Source organism: Neolamprologus multifasciatus, chromosome 18 (assembly GCF_963576455.1).
Source record: "Neolamprologus multifasciatus chromosome 18, fNeoMul1.2, whole genome shotgun sequence".
Classification (NCBI taxonomy): Eukaryota; Metazoa; Chordata; class Actinopteri; order Cichliformes; family Cichlidae; genus Neolamprologus; species Neolamprologus multifasciatus.
In genome coordinates this window covers 26,051,807-26,068,593 of record NC_140456.1, presented here as the reverse complement: position 1 = coordinate 26,068,593, position 16,787 = coordinate 26,051,807, and the positions used below count along the sequence as shown (strand labels likewise).

At 39.0% G+C, this 16,787-nt stretch overlaps 1 protein-coding gene across 1 annotated transcript in view; it reads left to right on the top strand.

Moving 5' to 3' along the window:
- Window positions 1-15,444, top strand: part of slc1a7a (solute carrier family 1 member 7a) — a 40,566-nt gene extending 25,122 nt beyond the window's left edge. Inside the window, exons 8-11 of the mRNA XM_085140236.1 lie at window positions 1,165-1,359; window positions 8,733-8,867; window positions 9,062-9,161; window positions 13,321-15,444. Coding sequence (XP_084996362.1) covers window positions 1,165-1,359; window positions 8,733-8,867; window positions 9,062-9,161; window positions 13,321-13,587 — 697 coding nt within the window. The 3' untranslated portion in view covers window positions 13,588-15,444. The remainder of the gene's footprint in view (window positions 1-1,164; window positions 1,360-8,732; window positions 8,868-9,061; window positions 9,162-13,320) is intronic.
- The last annotated feature ends 1,343 nt before the right edge of the window (window positions 15,445-16,787 follow it).

Sequence of the window (16,787 nt, the reverse complement as noted above, 5' to 3'; positions counted from 1 at the left end):
AATGGGTGGATGACTGTGTATAGTGTAAAGCGCTTTGGGTTCCTTAGGACCAAGTAAAGCGCTATACAAATACAGGCCATTTACCATGTGGGGGGAGTGTTAGGCTTTATGTCCCATATAAACTCAGCTGGCTTTTTTCGTAGCATTTTCTTGTGGTACATATATGCAAAATAACCTCAAAGGGTCTCAAAGAAAAAGAAAGAAAATAAATCACTGGTAAATGTTCATATATTACATTTTTCCATGCCATTAGGATATTTCCCAGAAGAAAAGATCACAATGATGACCACCTTATAATCTGTATAAGCCTCCATTTATGGAGATATCAACACAAAGAGAGGGCCAAGGCCAAAGAAAAATTGCTTTTATGCTCTATTAGGAACGGAAATAGAGGAAATTAAATGGATGTTTGTTGGTGATTTCATTCAGGGCTGTCTTTTACACTATTGTTTACTGATATATTTCTTTCCAACCACGCTGCAACTTGTAGCCTTTTAGTGTGTTTACTGCATTTAAGTCCACGGTCAATGCCACGAACATGTGTTCAGAAAAGCCAGGAAATCTTTTTGTTACTTGTCCTCACTAAAGCTAACAATAACAGTCACGCTGAGCAGTGTCACATCAGGGGTCATAAACTCATTAAGTCGACAGAGGTTTATTGAATCGTAAGCAGTGTTTGCAGAGTATGACCAAACACAGAAAAAAGAGTAAGCCAGAATCCCAAACACCTACAAGGAGTTTGAGAATATATAAACCAGTCTAAAAGCAGCAGCACTATGTTTCTCAGTTGTGAAGTTTACCTTTATTCTTTCAGCTACAGCTCTGGTGGTGTTCTAAGAAACTCTAAGGACTGTAAATGTTTGCTGCCTTCAGGAGAAAAAAAGAAAAGAAAGAAAGAAAGAAAGAAAGAAAGAAAGAAAGAAAGAAAGAAAGAAAGAAAGAAAGAAAGAAAGACAAAAAGAAATACATTTAAAAACCTAAATCTTCATCCAGCATACTTGCATTATTTCCTTGTTTACAGGTTCTCACTTTACACAGAAAAATAGGAGCTACTTGCTTTATTCATGCTTCTATTGTTTGTTTTGTCAGTGGCTTGAACCCAAGAGACATTTCCTGCTATAACACAACTGATTACACTGCCTACTTTTTCTTTCCCTCCTGCAGCTCTGCTACTCTGCCTATCACCTTTAAGTGCCTCCTTGAAAACAACCATATCGACAGACGCATCATCCGCTTCGTGCTGCCAGTCGGGGCCACCATCAACATGGATGGTACAGCGCTCTATGAGGCCGTGGCAGCCATCTTCATCGCCCAAGTGAACAATTACGAACTGGACTTTGGGCAAATCATCACCATCAGGTAAGGGGCATCACAAGTCAAAAAATCTGACTCATAATGGGATGTAAGCAAGTAAATGTGCACAGTTGAAGTTGGTGGATCAATCCAAACATCGATAGTACTGATACCAACACTGGTATTGGTATCGGATTGATACTGGTGCAATAGGATCGATATTTCGTTCAGTATGTAGCTCACTGAGTTGTGTTAAATAAAGCGTTTTGGGGGGAAATTAAACGATTTAAACAACAGAAGCTGACCCAAAGTGCTTTAGAGACAGGCACACTTACATTTCAGTTCTCCAAAAAGTAGAAGAAGCTGAAAGGTGTGACTATTCACTTCTTAAATCACGACACACTGCTCTCCACTACATGCTCTTATAGGTTAAAAATACTGGTACCTGGTATCTGCAATCCTGGCCCTGTACTTACTTGGTATCGGATTGATACTAACATACTAAACCATGTTTTAACAGCTGCTTCTATAATTTCACTCACGTTCTTGCATGGCTTAAATAAATGTATTGGAATAAAAGAAGAGATTGTATTGTACACATCAAATGTTGTGAATTTAATGAATGCATTCTGTTAAAATAATCACACGATGGCTCCTGTCCATCTGGAAACATTTTCTAAAATGTTTAGTAAGATAGTGGTTGTGTAATGGTTTGTGTAGCGGATAGTGGTTGTGGACAACAACGTAGAGTTTAAACACATTTGCCTATACGCACACTCCAAAATTATTGTTTCCGCTCATAAACATGAAGGAAAAAGTTGTAGGTAAAACACAAATGAAATATATAAAATCAGAGGTTTATTTATTAAAATATTTAATCATTAAGGAAAAAAGGTGTCAAGTACATTTTGACCTGAATCCATTAAATGTAACATTTTATATTGTATTTATCTTACAAAATTACACAGAAACTTTATGTGTAATCCAAAATTTTGGACTTAAATAATTTTTTGAGTGTAGAATTCATTCCTTGGGGATCTGCTCTGAGACTAAAGGTCAGGATAGTTCAAACTACAGATTCTTTAATCAAAATTTAACCTTCATGAAGTCACAGTGGTAAAATTCAAATTCATTTGGAAATCTTGTCAGGCTCACCCCCAGATTTGTAGTAATTGCTAAGAAAAAAGGTGTTTTCATTAAATGCAGATAATTTATCTTCTTTCTGTCAGCTGGTGTGCAGATCAGGGTTTTAATAGTTTTGCAATTTTCATTCGTTTTTATTTTTATTTAGTTTTGACTTCAGATTTTCAATTTTATATCAGTTTTAATTAGTTTTTACCAATTGTTTGCTAGTTTAGTTTAGTTTTTATTTTTTGAAAATCCTTAGTTTCAGTTTAGTTTTGATTAGTTTCAGTTATAGTTTTAGTTGTGTTTGCAATAATTAAGTGTAACAAAATCCCAGTTTCATCATATCAGTCATTCTCTTCTGCTTATCCTTGGGTATGTTGCTATTCCAGCTACCATACTGCACCCTGGACAGGTCGCCTGTCTGTCGCAGGGCTAACATGCAGAGACAGACAACTCACATTCCCACCTATGGGTTCTTTAAATAAATAAATAAAGGCAGATGAACAACCATTGATACCAGGCAACTATAAAACGTATATCTTGGCCCCAATGAGACTATTAACTCTTGCAGCACCGGGTGTTCGTAATTGTGGTTCAAGTGAATTGATAAACTTTTTGAAGGTAATTGACTCACACAGTTGTGTAGATATCCCCGTCCTGTTGTCTCGTGATGCATCACGCTGCCTTGCCTGGGGTTAGCTTCTGTTTTCTGGGGATGAGGGTTGAGTGTGCTCCCTTACCTTCTCAAGGTAAGCTAGGTTAGCCTTCTTGTGTGAGCTTTTCAAGTGCACTTTAAGGTTTGTGGGATTTTTTTCCCTTTAGAAATGTCCCTCATATTTTGTCTCTTTCCACTACAAGACACTTGCTTTATCCAAAACACAGTCATATTCAAAGTAATCCCAAATTGGACTCTGGCGCTTTCTCCCGACTTTTCCTGACATGGTTATGCGCGTGGACGGAGTAGCAACACAGATGACTCGACTAACGTACTGCCATCTGCTGGCATAATGAGACACAGCAAGAAAAAAATCTGGAAACTAAACTTCATTTTCACCCTTGACTATTGTATGACACGCACACATCAACGAAAACTAAACACATTTTTGCTATAAATTCAGTTAATTTTAGTTAGTTTTGTGAACACTCATTATAGTTTTAGTTAGTTTTCCTTTTTTTGTTTTTATTTTTATTTCCGTTAACGAAAATGTTTTTTCACTTCTAGTTTTCGTTATTTCGTTAGTTTTCGTTAACGATAATAACCTTGGTGCAGATGTCTGTTAAAAGGTACTAAAATCCACCACTACAAAAACTTCATTAAACACTGATTTACACAGATTTAATTTAAGTCGTATTTAAAAGAAATCTCAGAGAAATTATATTATTTTATAGTTGAATTATAGAGTTGCCACTCAATGCCTGAGAATTAACTCTGTAACCGGGAGCCTGGCACTGATTGGGAGGAATTAGGGGGCGATCGTGGCTCACGGGGGCGATCGTGGCTCAAGAGTTGGGAGTTCGCCTTGTAATCGGAAGGTTGCCGGTTCGAGCCCCGGCTCGGACAGTCTCGGTCGTTGTGTCCTTGGGCAAGACACTTCACCTACCGCCTACTGGTGTTGGCCAGAAGGGCCGATGGCGCGATATGGCAGCCTCGCTTCTGTCAGTCTGCCCCAGGGCAGCTGTGGCTACAACTGTAGCTTGCCTCCACCAGTGTGTGAATGTGAGAGTGAATGGGTGGATGACTGGACGTGTAAAAGCGCTTCGGGGTCCCTAGGCGGGACTAGTAAAAGCGCTATACAAATACAGGCCATTTACCATTTACCAATTATAGAGCTATTACAGAACCACTTACTTTATTTCTTGTCTTAGTATGATTCAAAGTCATGGTAAGAAGTTGAATTTCTCTTAATAAAACAAATTTTTAAAATATGTTACATTCAACAACGAGATATTTATATCTCAGCAATCGGGGAGAAATCTATATGGGTCAAAAATGAACAGCAGACATGTTTTTGGTGTTCTGTCTGCAACATGAATAATAACGTCACACGTTCAGTTTAATTCTGAATTAATAAAAATATTGTGGGATTTACTAGATACACATATATGTAAATGTCACAAAGATTACGCCTCGTGTGAGCTTCTTAGTCTGATCTGATTTCTGCTAAATCAGTCTGGAAGCCCTGGGGAAAGACAGACAGACAGAAAAAATATTGACAGGCCCTATCCTACCAACACCACAGCTCTGTAATATTCAGTCAAAAGTAAGCAAACCACCACCAACCCCTCCAGGCTCGGGCTAAGGGAAACGTCCTGTCCCTCCTCTGAATCGATGTCCTACTGTAATAATGTTAAGAGCAGACCTCTTCATGGCTGCAGTCTGTGCACACTCCCTCATAATCCCTTGGCAGTAAAACCCATATGACCTGTATTACTCAGCTCCCTTGTCACGGAGAATTATAATATTTTTTTTCCCCTCTGCATCCTGTTCGCGCGGTTTGGCTACTGACCACGTAGCTGCTCCATCTGCATGCTAGCCCAACCTGAACCCCAACCTCTTGTTCTTTCCAGGAGAAAGCTGTCAAATTGCACTCAAAAGTCCAGAAGCTTGGACAAAACCGTCACTGTCCCAAAATATTTTAATTCTTTCTCCACAGTAGTGGACAAGGCATCTGAAACTTTACATAACTAAAATATGTAGTTCTACAATTAAGATTGTTATATAATATATCATTTTGTTGGATTAGCAGTGCAGCAGCATTTAAATGGTTGCAGTAGAGACAGATTGTGCTATTTTTCATAGGTACAAACTGCAGATGAGACGCTGCTAAGCTTGTTTCTCTGTGAGCTGAAAATAATGGGTGGTAGGAAAGATGCTCTCTGCATATAAATAGTTTAAAAAGAGTAACTGCTTTTTGTCGTGGCAAAATCCTGCCAGGAATGGACGAATTTGTCTGACCCTCAGCTCCAACACAAGTTGTGAATGCCAGCATGTACAGATACTTTCTTACTGGGAGCGTATACAGGCTCTTATTACACTTTGTTTTCTAAGATCACAAAATCGTATCAGTGTTAAGCTTTTAGTTGAGTCTTCTCTTTGCCACATTAGTTAATTTAAATGTTTTCACATCTAGCTTTAATTTAGTTTAGGTTAACTGTAATAACCTCGCTGTCTACACAGATGACTAATTAATATTGTGCTGAACACAGTCCAAAAGATTCAGTAAACTACATCAGTGTCTACTGTTTACTATCATAGTCAAGTGGCTAACAGACGTTTTTACTATCCCTACTAATTGATGTTATCTTGTTGTATCTCTGTTGTGGTCAGTGCTATCCTCTATGCTGTTGCATGCTGGGGCAGCAGGTTGAGGGTCACAGACACCAACAGACTAAATAAACTGATCCACAAGCTCATTAATGTTGTGGGGATGGAGCTGGACTCCGATAGGGTGGTGTCTGAGAGGCAGATGTTGTCCACGATAAAGACAATGTTGGATAATAAGTCCCACCCACTCCATGACGTGTTGGCTAGTCACAGAAGCACGTTCAGTGAGAGACTGAGATTACCAAAAAGCACCACTGAACGACACGGGAAATCATTCCTGCCCGTGGACATCTCCCTGTACAACTCCTCCATATAAAGCACTGTAAACACTGCAATAGTTACACCCTTTTTACACACACTCTTTTCTACTCTGCAATATTCTTGTCAATTTTCTTGATATTTATTTATAATCACCTCTGTTAATCCTTGATTTTTATAATTGAGTGATCTGTATATATTAGTGCTATTTCTTAAGTGTGTAAAATCTGTAACATAACGTTACTATTTTTACCATTTCTTCTTGGAGCAACTGTAACCCACATAATTTCCTTAGGGATTAATAAAGTATTCTGATTCTGACTGTTTCAGGATGACCTGCCATTATCCAATCACACATCTGCTTACCTGCATCTTTTGCTCGTTTCTCCTCCTCTTCTTTTCTATTTTTTCTAAACTGAGCACCTGATGGCTTTGAACTTTTCTTGTCGATCTTCCATTTTAATTTTGCACTCCAGTATGAACACCCATCCCCCAACCCGAGGATCACCACAACATTAACCTAATAGACCTACACCTTAGTTCACAGATTCGCTTTGTCTAAGGTGTATTTCTGGGATTTCGCACAACCCAGGAACAAATCATGAATACATAATGGGCTTGGATTTACAACATTATGAATAAAATGTGCTCTACTTGGAAGCAGCACGGCCCCCTCCCCTTTCGACGGGTTGTGTGTGAGACTTTAAATCATGAAACTGTAAATTTTAAACTGTTGTTGATCCCTCTACCCCTAGTCCTAAAGTGTATACTAATTTTCTTACTCTTCTTATATTTATTGTTTGTTTACTTGCACTGCCGCAACTGGAGCCTCGTCGTCTCGTCTCTCTATATACTGGACTGTATGTAGCGAGATGACAATAAAGTTTACTTTGACTTCAGCAGCAGGTGCACCGAGGGCTCTCGCGCTCACTTTTCGTATAGAATTTCGAAAAAAACATCAGCGCAAATTATAAGTCTGTATCATAATGTCTGGTGTTTTCGTGTTTGTTGTTTTGTTTTTATTTTGTTTTATTTTGCAAGCTGGTTATTAGACGCTGCTCCAGCCAGCCAGAGAATCCCCCGCCCTCTCCTCCCTGTGCCGCAACTGCAAGCAGCAGGCGCACCTCGCAAAGGGAGGGCACCCTTACTCCCAGCAAATGGGCGAAAGAAAGCCGATCGGTGCCTATGTCATTCCCAAAATGCGCTGGCATGATGTCGGGGCAGCATGAGTACAATCAAAAAAAATTTTTGCAGATGCCGCCCTGGGTAACCGCCCATGTTGTCCATATCAAAAACCGCTACTGGCTACACTAATGCTTCTTAATTTGGTTAGCAAGCTAAATCCATTAACTGTGCAGGTGCAACAGACATGTGCACACATATTGGTTAATCAGAGCCAAGTAATAGCAAAATATTACTAAAATACTATCATTTTTTTTACTGAGCACATAGTCATCAGCATTATCATTATAATTATCTGCATCAAAGAGGTAAAAAATGATTGTAAAGCCAGATAATTGCAATAAAATGCCACAAATGCGAGGCCCAGCAGAATCCGCTGTGCTACAGCGACTTGGCTGGGACACGAGTCAAAGTTACCATGACACACCAGAGTCATCTAGAAGAAAACTATTCATAGAAGAAAAACCACGTTTGTACTTGACTCTAAACAAGCATTTTAATCAGTCTATAGGAGCCTATTCACCCTAATCCTAACGTTTTTCATATTAAGTGAATTCAGAGGTGGCAAACACATTTTTAATGGTGGCTGTCTGCTGCCATGCATACATTTTAACGTCTAATATAATTTGGAAGATTAATAAAAAATAGAAATTAGCCAGTTCAAATGAGTGGGAATCAACTGTAGAGACCACAAATTATTTTTCTACTGTTGTAAAGTCGGGCATATCAACATGGATATCCTTGTGAACTGATTCATTTTAGAGGCAGCCTCAAGTGGCCATTTAGTAACTGTTGCTTTTCACACTTCTCTCTGGCTTCATTTCTAAACCCCAGAGGATGTAACTTGACTGCTACAAATAATAGAAAAAATATGAACCTTTTTAGGAATCTAATTTAAAGTGAGTCAGTTAGAAGCAAAAAAAAAAAAAAAAAAGGAAAAGCTGGATGTGGAGGCAGTTTTCTAAGAACGTGGTTATGCTGTCTAGCAATGTGCTGGGATAGTTTTTCTGTTGCCCGGAAAAATCAAAAGCTAGAAAACTGGAGCCTATTTTTTTCTACCTCTGAAAACAAGGACCCAGTGTTCACAGAAATGTTTATGTCATGCCACTTTTCAGCATCTGTCATGCTAGAGTAGAAAATGAGCAAACACTGTTTAAGGGGAGTGATGCATATTTAAATTATCTTACCATACACCAGCTTTGGATTAGTTCATGCCCTACTTATAAGCTGATCGTGTGTATTTGTGGACAAAATATCAATCTGCTGAAACTGCTGCTGCCAGTAAATATGGATGAGTAATTAGAGCTATATTGCACTCTGCACTGAAGAAGAAGCAAAAAAGTTATGCATGGCACATAAAGTATGTATTAAAGTAATTCAGAATTATATTTCTCCACGGCCATGTCTGCTTTATTTTTCCATCCCTGCGGTTTCAGAGCTCACAAACAGATCTGCACCTTCATTTCAGGGAGGTCATATATAAGGACGTGTTCCTGTATATCCTTTTAAAATCAACGTACCCGACTTTCTCTCTCTGTTCTCTCAGCATCACTGCCACAGCCGCCAGCATCGGTGCAGCTGGAATCCCACAGGCTGGTCTTGTTACCATGGTGATCGTGCTGACCTCTGTGGGTTTGCCCACTGATGACATCACTCTCATCATTGCTGTCGACTGGGCTTTGTAAGTAAAGGTTAATTTTTTCTCTAACAGCAATCATCATAGCTAACAACCAGTAACTCTTAGCTTCTTGCACAGAGGTTGAAAAAAGCAACAATCCGCAAAATATCAGGAATACACACTAACTTGTTATAGGGTGTATAAACCACGGTCTTCATCAGTCTTCACTGCGAATAACTTTTGACCTTGTCATGTAGGGATCGATTCAGGACCATGGTCAATGTGATGGGCGACGCTCTGGCCACAGGAATCATGGCTCATATCTGCAGAAAGGATTTTGTCAAAGAGGGAGAGCAGGTGAGAACATCTAAGGTTAAATCAGCGGACCTCGATGCTGCAAGCAATCCCCGCATTGTTTTCTCAAGGTCTTCCTGACCTAACTATAGCAGCATTTGTCTTCCTCTGAAAGACAGACAGAAAACCGAATGTGACAATATTTCCTTTTCTGTACACTCCAAACTCCAAAAGTAGTACAACAGATTTACCCTTTATTTACGTTCTTGATGAAAGTAAAAACTGGATATTATTCTCATGCGGTTAAATATTCTCCCTGGATAGCTTTTCTTAGCAGAAAGATCGGAAGCAGAGGAATAGGAACCGCAAAACCACAAAAACAAAACACAACTTTTATTTGTGATTGGCCACCAATTTCCACTTTCTCAGTTTCTGTTGGATAATCAAGGCTAAGTAAATCACGGCTCTAGTAAAAAGAGCGCCAAGAGAGAGATATGACTCAGCTTATATATTAGCAGTGTATTAACATTATGAACAAATCATTTATAATGGATAAAAACATGTTAGATAACCACAGCATTTTACTATAATAATAGGCTAAAATGTACTTACTGTATCTGCCATCACTAAAGGGAGCCAATCGGGGATTATTATTAGTCTGCATATTATTATTCTGATAATGGCGGGCAGCGAAACAAGCAGCAAGAAAGTAGATTTGATGCTTATAGCCAATTCTGTCATAGCTGTCAATGCATTAACTCTAACAGAGAGTATATACAATAATGACTAGCTATTCACAGATTACTGTGCAAACATCTTGAGCTGCCCCTTTTTATCTTGGTAGGAAAATGGAAAAAAAGGTGTATCGATTTATTAAAACATTTACAAAAACAGATCGAAATACAGTATATGAAGAAAAGGCTGAGTTTTTATACTTCTAATGAGCTTAAGAGTCAATATTTGGTATGATCACCTTTCATCTTCAGCACAGCCTGAACTCTCTTAGGCAAGCTTTCTTTAAGTAGTCTTCACTAATAGTTCTCTGGGCTTGTTTCTGCCTTTTGTTTGGTTCTTTGTCTGGATGATCCCACACTGCTTCAATAATGTTGAGGTCTGGCCTCAGGGGAGGCCAATCCATAACTGATAGTGTGCTATTGTGTGTTTTTGCATCCATCTCACTCTGTCCCTAGCATCTTGTTTTGTCACACCAGCCCTCTGCATGTCCTCCTTCAGTACACTGATGAATCATCTCTGTGGTCTTTTTCTTTTAATATCCTTTGTCCAATGTTGGTGCAATTTATTCAGAAATTGAAGAAATACAAAATGTCCATCAATCACTCTGAGTCTGGAGCTCCATGCTCTTGCCTGATGGGTTGTGGATGATCATGAGAAAGGTGGTTTATCAGTACAGAACTACATGAATGAACTAATGATCCGAAGGCAGTTGGGACCACAGTCACCAGCAACACCATTGGTGCTAATGGAGTGCAGTCTTGCAGTGCCCACAAGGCAGAGATGGCAACTTGCACTCGCGACACTTCAGACTTGACTTAGACTCAAGGTTTGGGACTCAAGTCTTGAAAACCATTTTTTATCCATGTAAAAAGGTCAAATTAAGATGTAAATAAGGGACAAACCACAGCCCTGAGTTGCACATTTTTTAATGAGACGGTGCATTTGTCTCTGTTGGTTAAGGAAATGTTCTGAATATGGTAATAATTTGTGAATTTTTGTTTTTAAATTAATCAGCTGCAAGGACTCTAAATGTCATGAAGATTTTTACACAACCCTTTCCAAAGGTTGCGTCATACACAGTAAAATAAATGAAGTGTTTCTTAAATCTTTGTTGTCCATACATATAGTAAGATATTAAAGAAGTCCAGACGCTTTTCTTTCCGAGCTCTTTAGACTACCATGACCTGGATGTCTGAGAACCTTCACAGACAAAAGATATTAAAGTGTCTTTTTTAAACAACACTCAAGGAGAGATAGCAGTAACAAAGCGACAAAGACTGTTACCAGTAATAATTAAAAGTACGTGCCGCCTGAACTACTCATACGTCACGCATTACATAATACATTCGTCCAGCCAGAGCTTGGAGCAACCACAGAATCAAACCACTGGCCATCGCCACGGCGGGATGCACATCTGGAGCTGTGCCATTTGTTATTAAATTTGGGTACACTTCTTTCATTCAGACTGGAAGCGAGCATACGCTAACTTGCAAAGTGTGTTGCATTAACATAACGGATGCAAGCTGAACAACGTCAAACTTCACGTCTCAAATGGCACTCTGAGAGGTCAGTCACTTAGTGAGGTGAAGAGATGCCTATGAATCAGAAAGTTGAGCTACAATCCTCTGCGCTAACTGTCCTCCATGTGCCTTCCTCTATCTTTCATTTTCTTCATTTATCACCTTCTCAATGTACTCCTTCCATCTTCTCAACACACTCTTTTCACTCATTAGTAAATATCCAGCTCTGTCCTTAATCACCCTAAACGGCAACACATCTTTTCCAGCACAATCTCTCCATCTAGCCAATCGATACAAGTCCTTTTCTCCTTAGTCCAGCCTCACATAAAAATCCCTATAAGCCTTTTTCTTTGCATTTGCCACCTGTGTTTGCCACACGCCAGCCTCCCAGTACTCCTGTCTACTTCGTCTCCCCACCAACTTTCTTTGCTAATGTCTTTCTTTAAATATCTTATTTTACTTTGTCATTCTACGAGCATGTCTCTTTTTCTGTAGTTCCTAATCTCATCTGCACACAGCAGCAAATGTAAATGGGAAAGTTTACAATATGGTAGCAAGACCTGGTATTATGTATGGTTTGGAGACGCTGGCACAAAAACTTGAAACGCAGTAGGCTGAGCTGGAACACTGGAGATGAAGATGTTAGTATCTTTCATTAGGGACCAGAATGCACAGGATTCCAGTCCACAGGACACTTAAACGATACATGAGTCTGTGTTAAGTGGCTTAATAAATAAAAGAAATCCATTGAAAATGGTCAGCTATAAGGACTGGATTGAAAAGGAGTGAAAAAACAGTCAAAGAAGACCTTCAGAAAGCCTGAAGAACTATTCTTCAAGACCACTTAAACAAAACCACTGGAAACAAAATAAAAAGAAATGAGGGGTGGCTCAAAACTTTTGCACATACTGTATGCACCTAAACTGCCCAGGATATATCAGCTGTTGTGTGAGAATGAATAAATTTGACTTAGCAGGAAGAAACCTCAGGGAGAACCAGAGTCAGAGAGGGGCAGTCATCTGTCATGACCAGGTGCACCGTAAAAAAATAATCCTAAAAAAACAGTAATATTCTGGCAGCTGGGGCGCCAAAATAATACCAGAAAATAACAGAAAATAACTTTCACATGAAAATACGGTTATTTTCAGTAATGACAATACAGTTTGTTGCCCTAATTTTCCATGGGATTTTGCCTTTTTCAAGTGCTTTTAAACATTAAATTAGGAACAATTTAATGTGATTAAACAATGAAATTACCTATAAAAAAGGTCAATGAATGCGGCAATATGAATAATAACACAGTTGGTTTAAATAACAATGGATTGCATTCATATAGCGCTTTACAATTCCCGTCTGGCCATCACCAGTAGGTGGTAGGTGAAGTGTCTTGCCCAAGGACACAACGACCGAGCGTGTCCGAGTCGGGGATCGAACCGGCAACCTTCTGATTACAAGGCGAACTGCCAACTCTTGAGCCACGATTGCCCTAATTAACAACAATGATAATAATTATTTGATGTAAAAAAAAGTTTATATGAATCATTTTATATATTTTTCCATAGCATTACATTTGAATTTAACAGTTCAATCTTTAAAATAACGGACAAATATTTGTGAAATTATGATGCATTTGTAATGTATTTTAACAATCTAAATATGTACAGACAGATACATTTAAAAAAAACAAGAAAATTATGTTTTATTACATTTGCAGTGATTTTACGTTAATTTACATTTGACATGTAAAATCACAGTCTATTTATGTGAATTTAATGATATTCTGGAAGAACAGTACAAAACTGTAAAATACACAGTAAAATACTTTTATATTAGGATTTTTTTTTACAGTGTGGAGGTGAGGGGAGCTGAATAAGGCCAATAAGTTGTTTTTTTTTTAGTTCTCGTGGGTGTTGCCTGTTTATTAAGTGATTCTGACACTTCTTTTTGTTCATTCTCATGTCCATTAGGTGCCTCTTATATGTGAGACCAAACCCATGATAAGCATCCAGCAGATGATGAACTACCAGAACCAGAAGAACGGCTGCTACCAGCCGCCTCCACCGGGCAGCAAGCAGGACCACCTTTCCCCTGACGTGGCTCGCCTGATCCAGCTGGAGGAGGGGATTCGACCTGTAGAGAAGAAGAAGCACGCTATCGCCTCTCACCACAAGAGAGAACACAGGGACAAGGACCACTGTTCCATTGACATGAACGGGCTGGAGACTAATGTGTAAAAAACGGTCGCTCTGTCAGAGTCTACCGGTACATCCATGACTGCAGGACCAGCAGGAGAGGACGAAGCATTAAAGAGCCGAGGTGACCGAGTTCACATGCTTATCCCCTCAAGTGAGAGCAGCCATGAGTAGATGTATGCATGGGGGGAAAAAAAGACTTTTTTTTCCTACATAACCCAAATGATGATCCACATTTGATTGTTTGTTTGTGTGTGTACATATTTATCATATATATATACATATATTGGGTAGCAGCAGTGGCCGTGTGCTACTCTGAAGGACCTTTTAAATCAAGAACAGACCCTGTGTGAGGACTGACTGTGATCAGCAGTCTTAAAGGACTGCATATGGAGAACACAACCAACTTATATCCAATGTAATTTAAAGGCACCTTTTCCTCCGTGGACTGCAGACAAAAAACAAACGGATATCAACTTATGTCTCTTTTTATGCTTTCTGATCTGGTTTGTATTTAGCACAATATTGGTTTTCTTTTTTCTTTTTTTTACATTTCTCTCTTCTTTTTGTTGACCATTGTGTTGTTTATGATAAATCAGGGCATAAAGTTCCCCATTTGGTACATTTTTCAACACAAAAAGACACAGCGGAACAAAACAAAACTGTTCTGCTATAGCTATTAGACAAACGCACAAATGCATGAGTTAAGTCCATATTTTAGAAATGTAAAGCTCAAACACAGAAGGCGTTTGACTGTGACGGGTGATTTGGGATTATGGGATATCAGGGGGCTGTTGGTGGGCTTTCTAGTTCCGTGTATTGCAATCGGGCTCGTTCCCAGTGGGCGGTGGATTCTGGCAACTTTGTGAACGCTTCTGTTCATAATTTTATTATCACAATTTCTAGACCCACCTGAGGGTGTCAGGTTTGGTGGTTTGGTTTTTATAGAAAATCACAGATGACCTGGTTTTGATGGCTTCCTCGAGCCTTGACCTGCAGTATGCACTAGGGCAGGTCACAGCTGAGTGTGAAACAAATGAGCACCTACAGGTCTGAGGTCACTGTGATAGTGTAGTGCGGTGAAGAGAGGGCGAAGTGTTAAAGTAAAGCTATTGATCAACTGGTTAGTCTATGCTCCTACACTCACCTATCGTCACAAGCTTTGAGTGGAGACCAAAAGAATGAGATTGTGAATACAAGTTGTGGAAACGAGCTTCCTCCAGTGAACTTGTTCATTCAGTAGAGGCTCACAGTAGAGCCAGTGCTCCTCTGCACTGAACCCCCCCCCCCCCCCCCCCCCCACCTCCACCACCATTTAAACCATGTCTATTTGAAAGTTTAAGAAAAACCACAAAAAACCACTGTGATTCTTTTCACTTTCCCATATTTTCTTAGCCACAACTTTCCTTACACTGCTCTTCTCTGCCTTGTTGTCCTTAGCCTAAGTGGGTCCTCTACCTCATACCTCCAGTGGTGTGTGTTCAAGGCAGAGCGGTGATGGAGATCGCACTGAAAACAAAGACGAGTGTTTGTCCTTGTGTTGAAGTCACGCCACTTTATCTTTGCACCCCACTTTATTATTCCCTCTTTGCCTTAAACAACCAAAGGAGAAGCAACCGGGACCGCTGATCAGCTGATGCTGATGTGCGCTCAGACAGCCGAGACAAATCAACACAAGTTAACAGCTCATACTCTAATGAACTTTCTATGTGATATATGCTGTACATGTAGGTATTTAAAGTTTAAGGAAAATGTAGATTTTACTATCATATCAATATGTCACAAAGGCTGCCATTCTGTATATGTTTTAAAGAAACATTTCACTGTAGTCCACTATTTATGAAAATGTACCAACTCTGTAAAATGGAAAAGAAATGGGAAAATATATCCAAAAATATAGACAGACAGCACTGCCTGATTTATTTGTTGACAAATACAGATGTGAGGTATTTTGGATTTTATCAATAGGACCACTAAAAAACCATTCAGGTACTTCAAGGACTGAAAACTGCAAGTAAAAATTATTTTACTGCAGTAGCCTGGGTTCATCTGGAGCCGCAGGCCATTATCTTCATCTCATGCCCCCTCTTTCTACCCAAAATCCCATCTGTCGTTTATTGACACCACCAAATAAAACCCTGCAAAGCCCAAAAATGGATTTAAAAATGAAGCATTGTTTCATAAAAGTAGAAAATGTAGTCAACAAATGTCCTACACATGTGTGAAAGAATCCTATATAAGGGTCCACAAACTATTCAGTTTTGTCCTGTGAAGAAATAGTCTGATGAGATCGGTCTCTTCTAGGCTGAGAATAACCAAGGACTCACTGAATGGCTGTTGAGTATGAATATGATGTAAATCATGTTAAGACCTTCATAGTCAGCAGATATCAGACTAATAGAAAACCTATACAAGGTGCTGGATTGACATTACCTTCCAGCTGTAAACTATAGGTCAGTTCGGTTTAGTTTACAACAGTAAACTAAACTGAACTGACCTGTTGAATAAGGATTTATCACACTGACAAAAACTAAGAGAGGAAAACTGGGTTTTGTGCGTGTGCACAAATTTGACAGGAAGTTTTCATCAAACTTCTTCTGCTCCTTGAAATTTAATGCTCTTAAATTAACGGAAGTCCTGCTATTTCAGAGACGAGTTTGACGTCTGTGATGTTCAACAGGAATATTCTCGCCTTGTTTTTTTTGTTTTCTTTGTTTTTTTCAATGTCTGCCCTCGTCAGTGGGAAATTAAATCCATGCTATTATAAGAATACCACTCACATACATCATTAATTTATCACTTTTTACATGTTAAATATAGGTGAAAAATGTATACTTTTTTTTTAGAGTTTCCTAACTTACACTCCTTCAACGACATATATGTCGTTGAAGGATAAATTGTGTTGTAAAAGTGACGATTCTTTTACAATTTGCTCTAATTGGGAGTAACTTTATAAATGTGTCTTACCGCACGCACTCAGAAAAGTACTTTGCTAAGTGTAATTTGTGGAAGCTTGAAAAATACTGAACCTGCTTCAGCAGTAAAGCAGCAACATTAAAAGAAGAACTTGTAGGAGGCCTTTGATCTCATTCATGACAAACTGGGTTTATTGAGATTCAACTAAAATCTTCATATTGATGTGCAGCAAGGCTCTCAAGTGACTGTCAAGCATAGCGTTTTTAGGCCTTTAATACACTAAAGAATTAATTATCTGTAGCACAGGATTTGCAAAACAGAGTTTA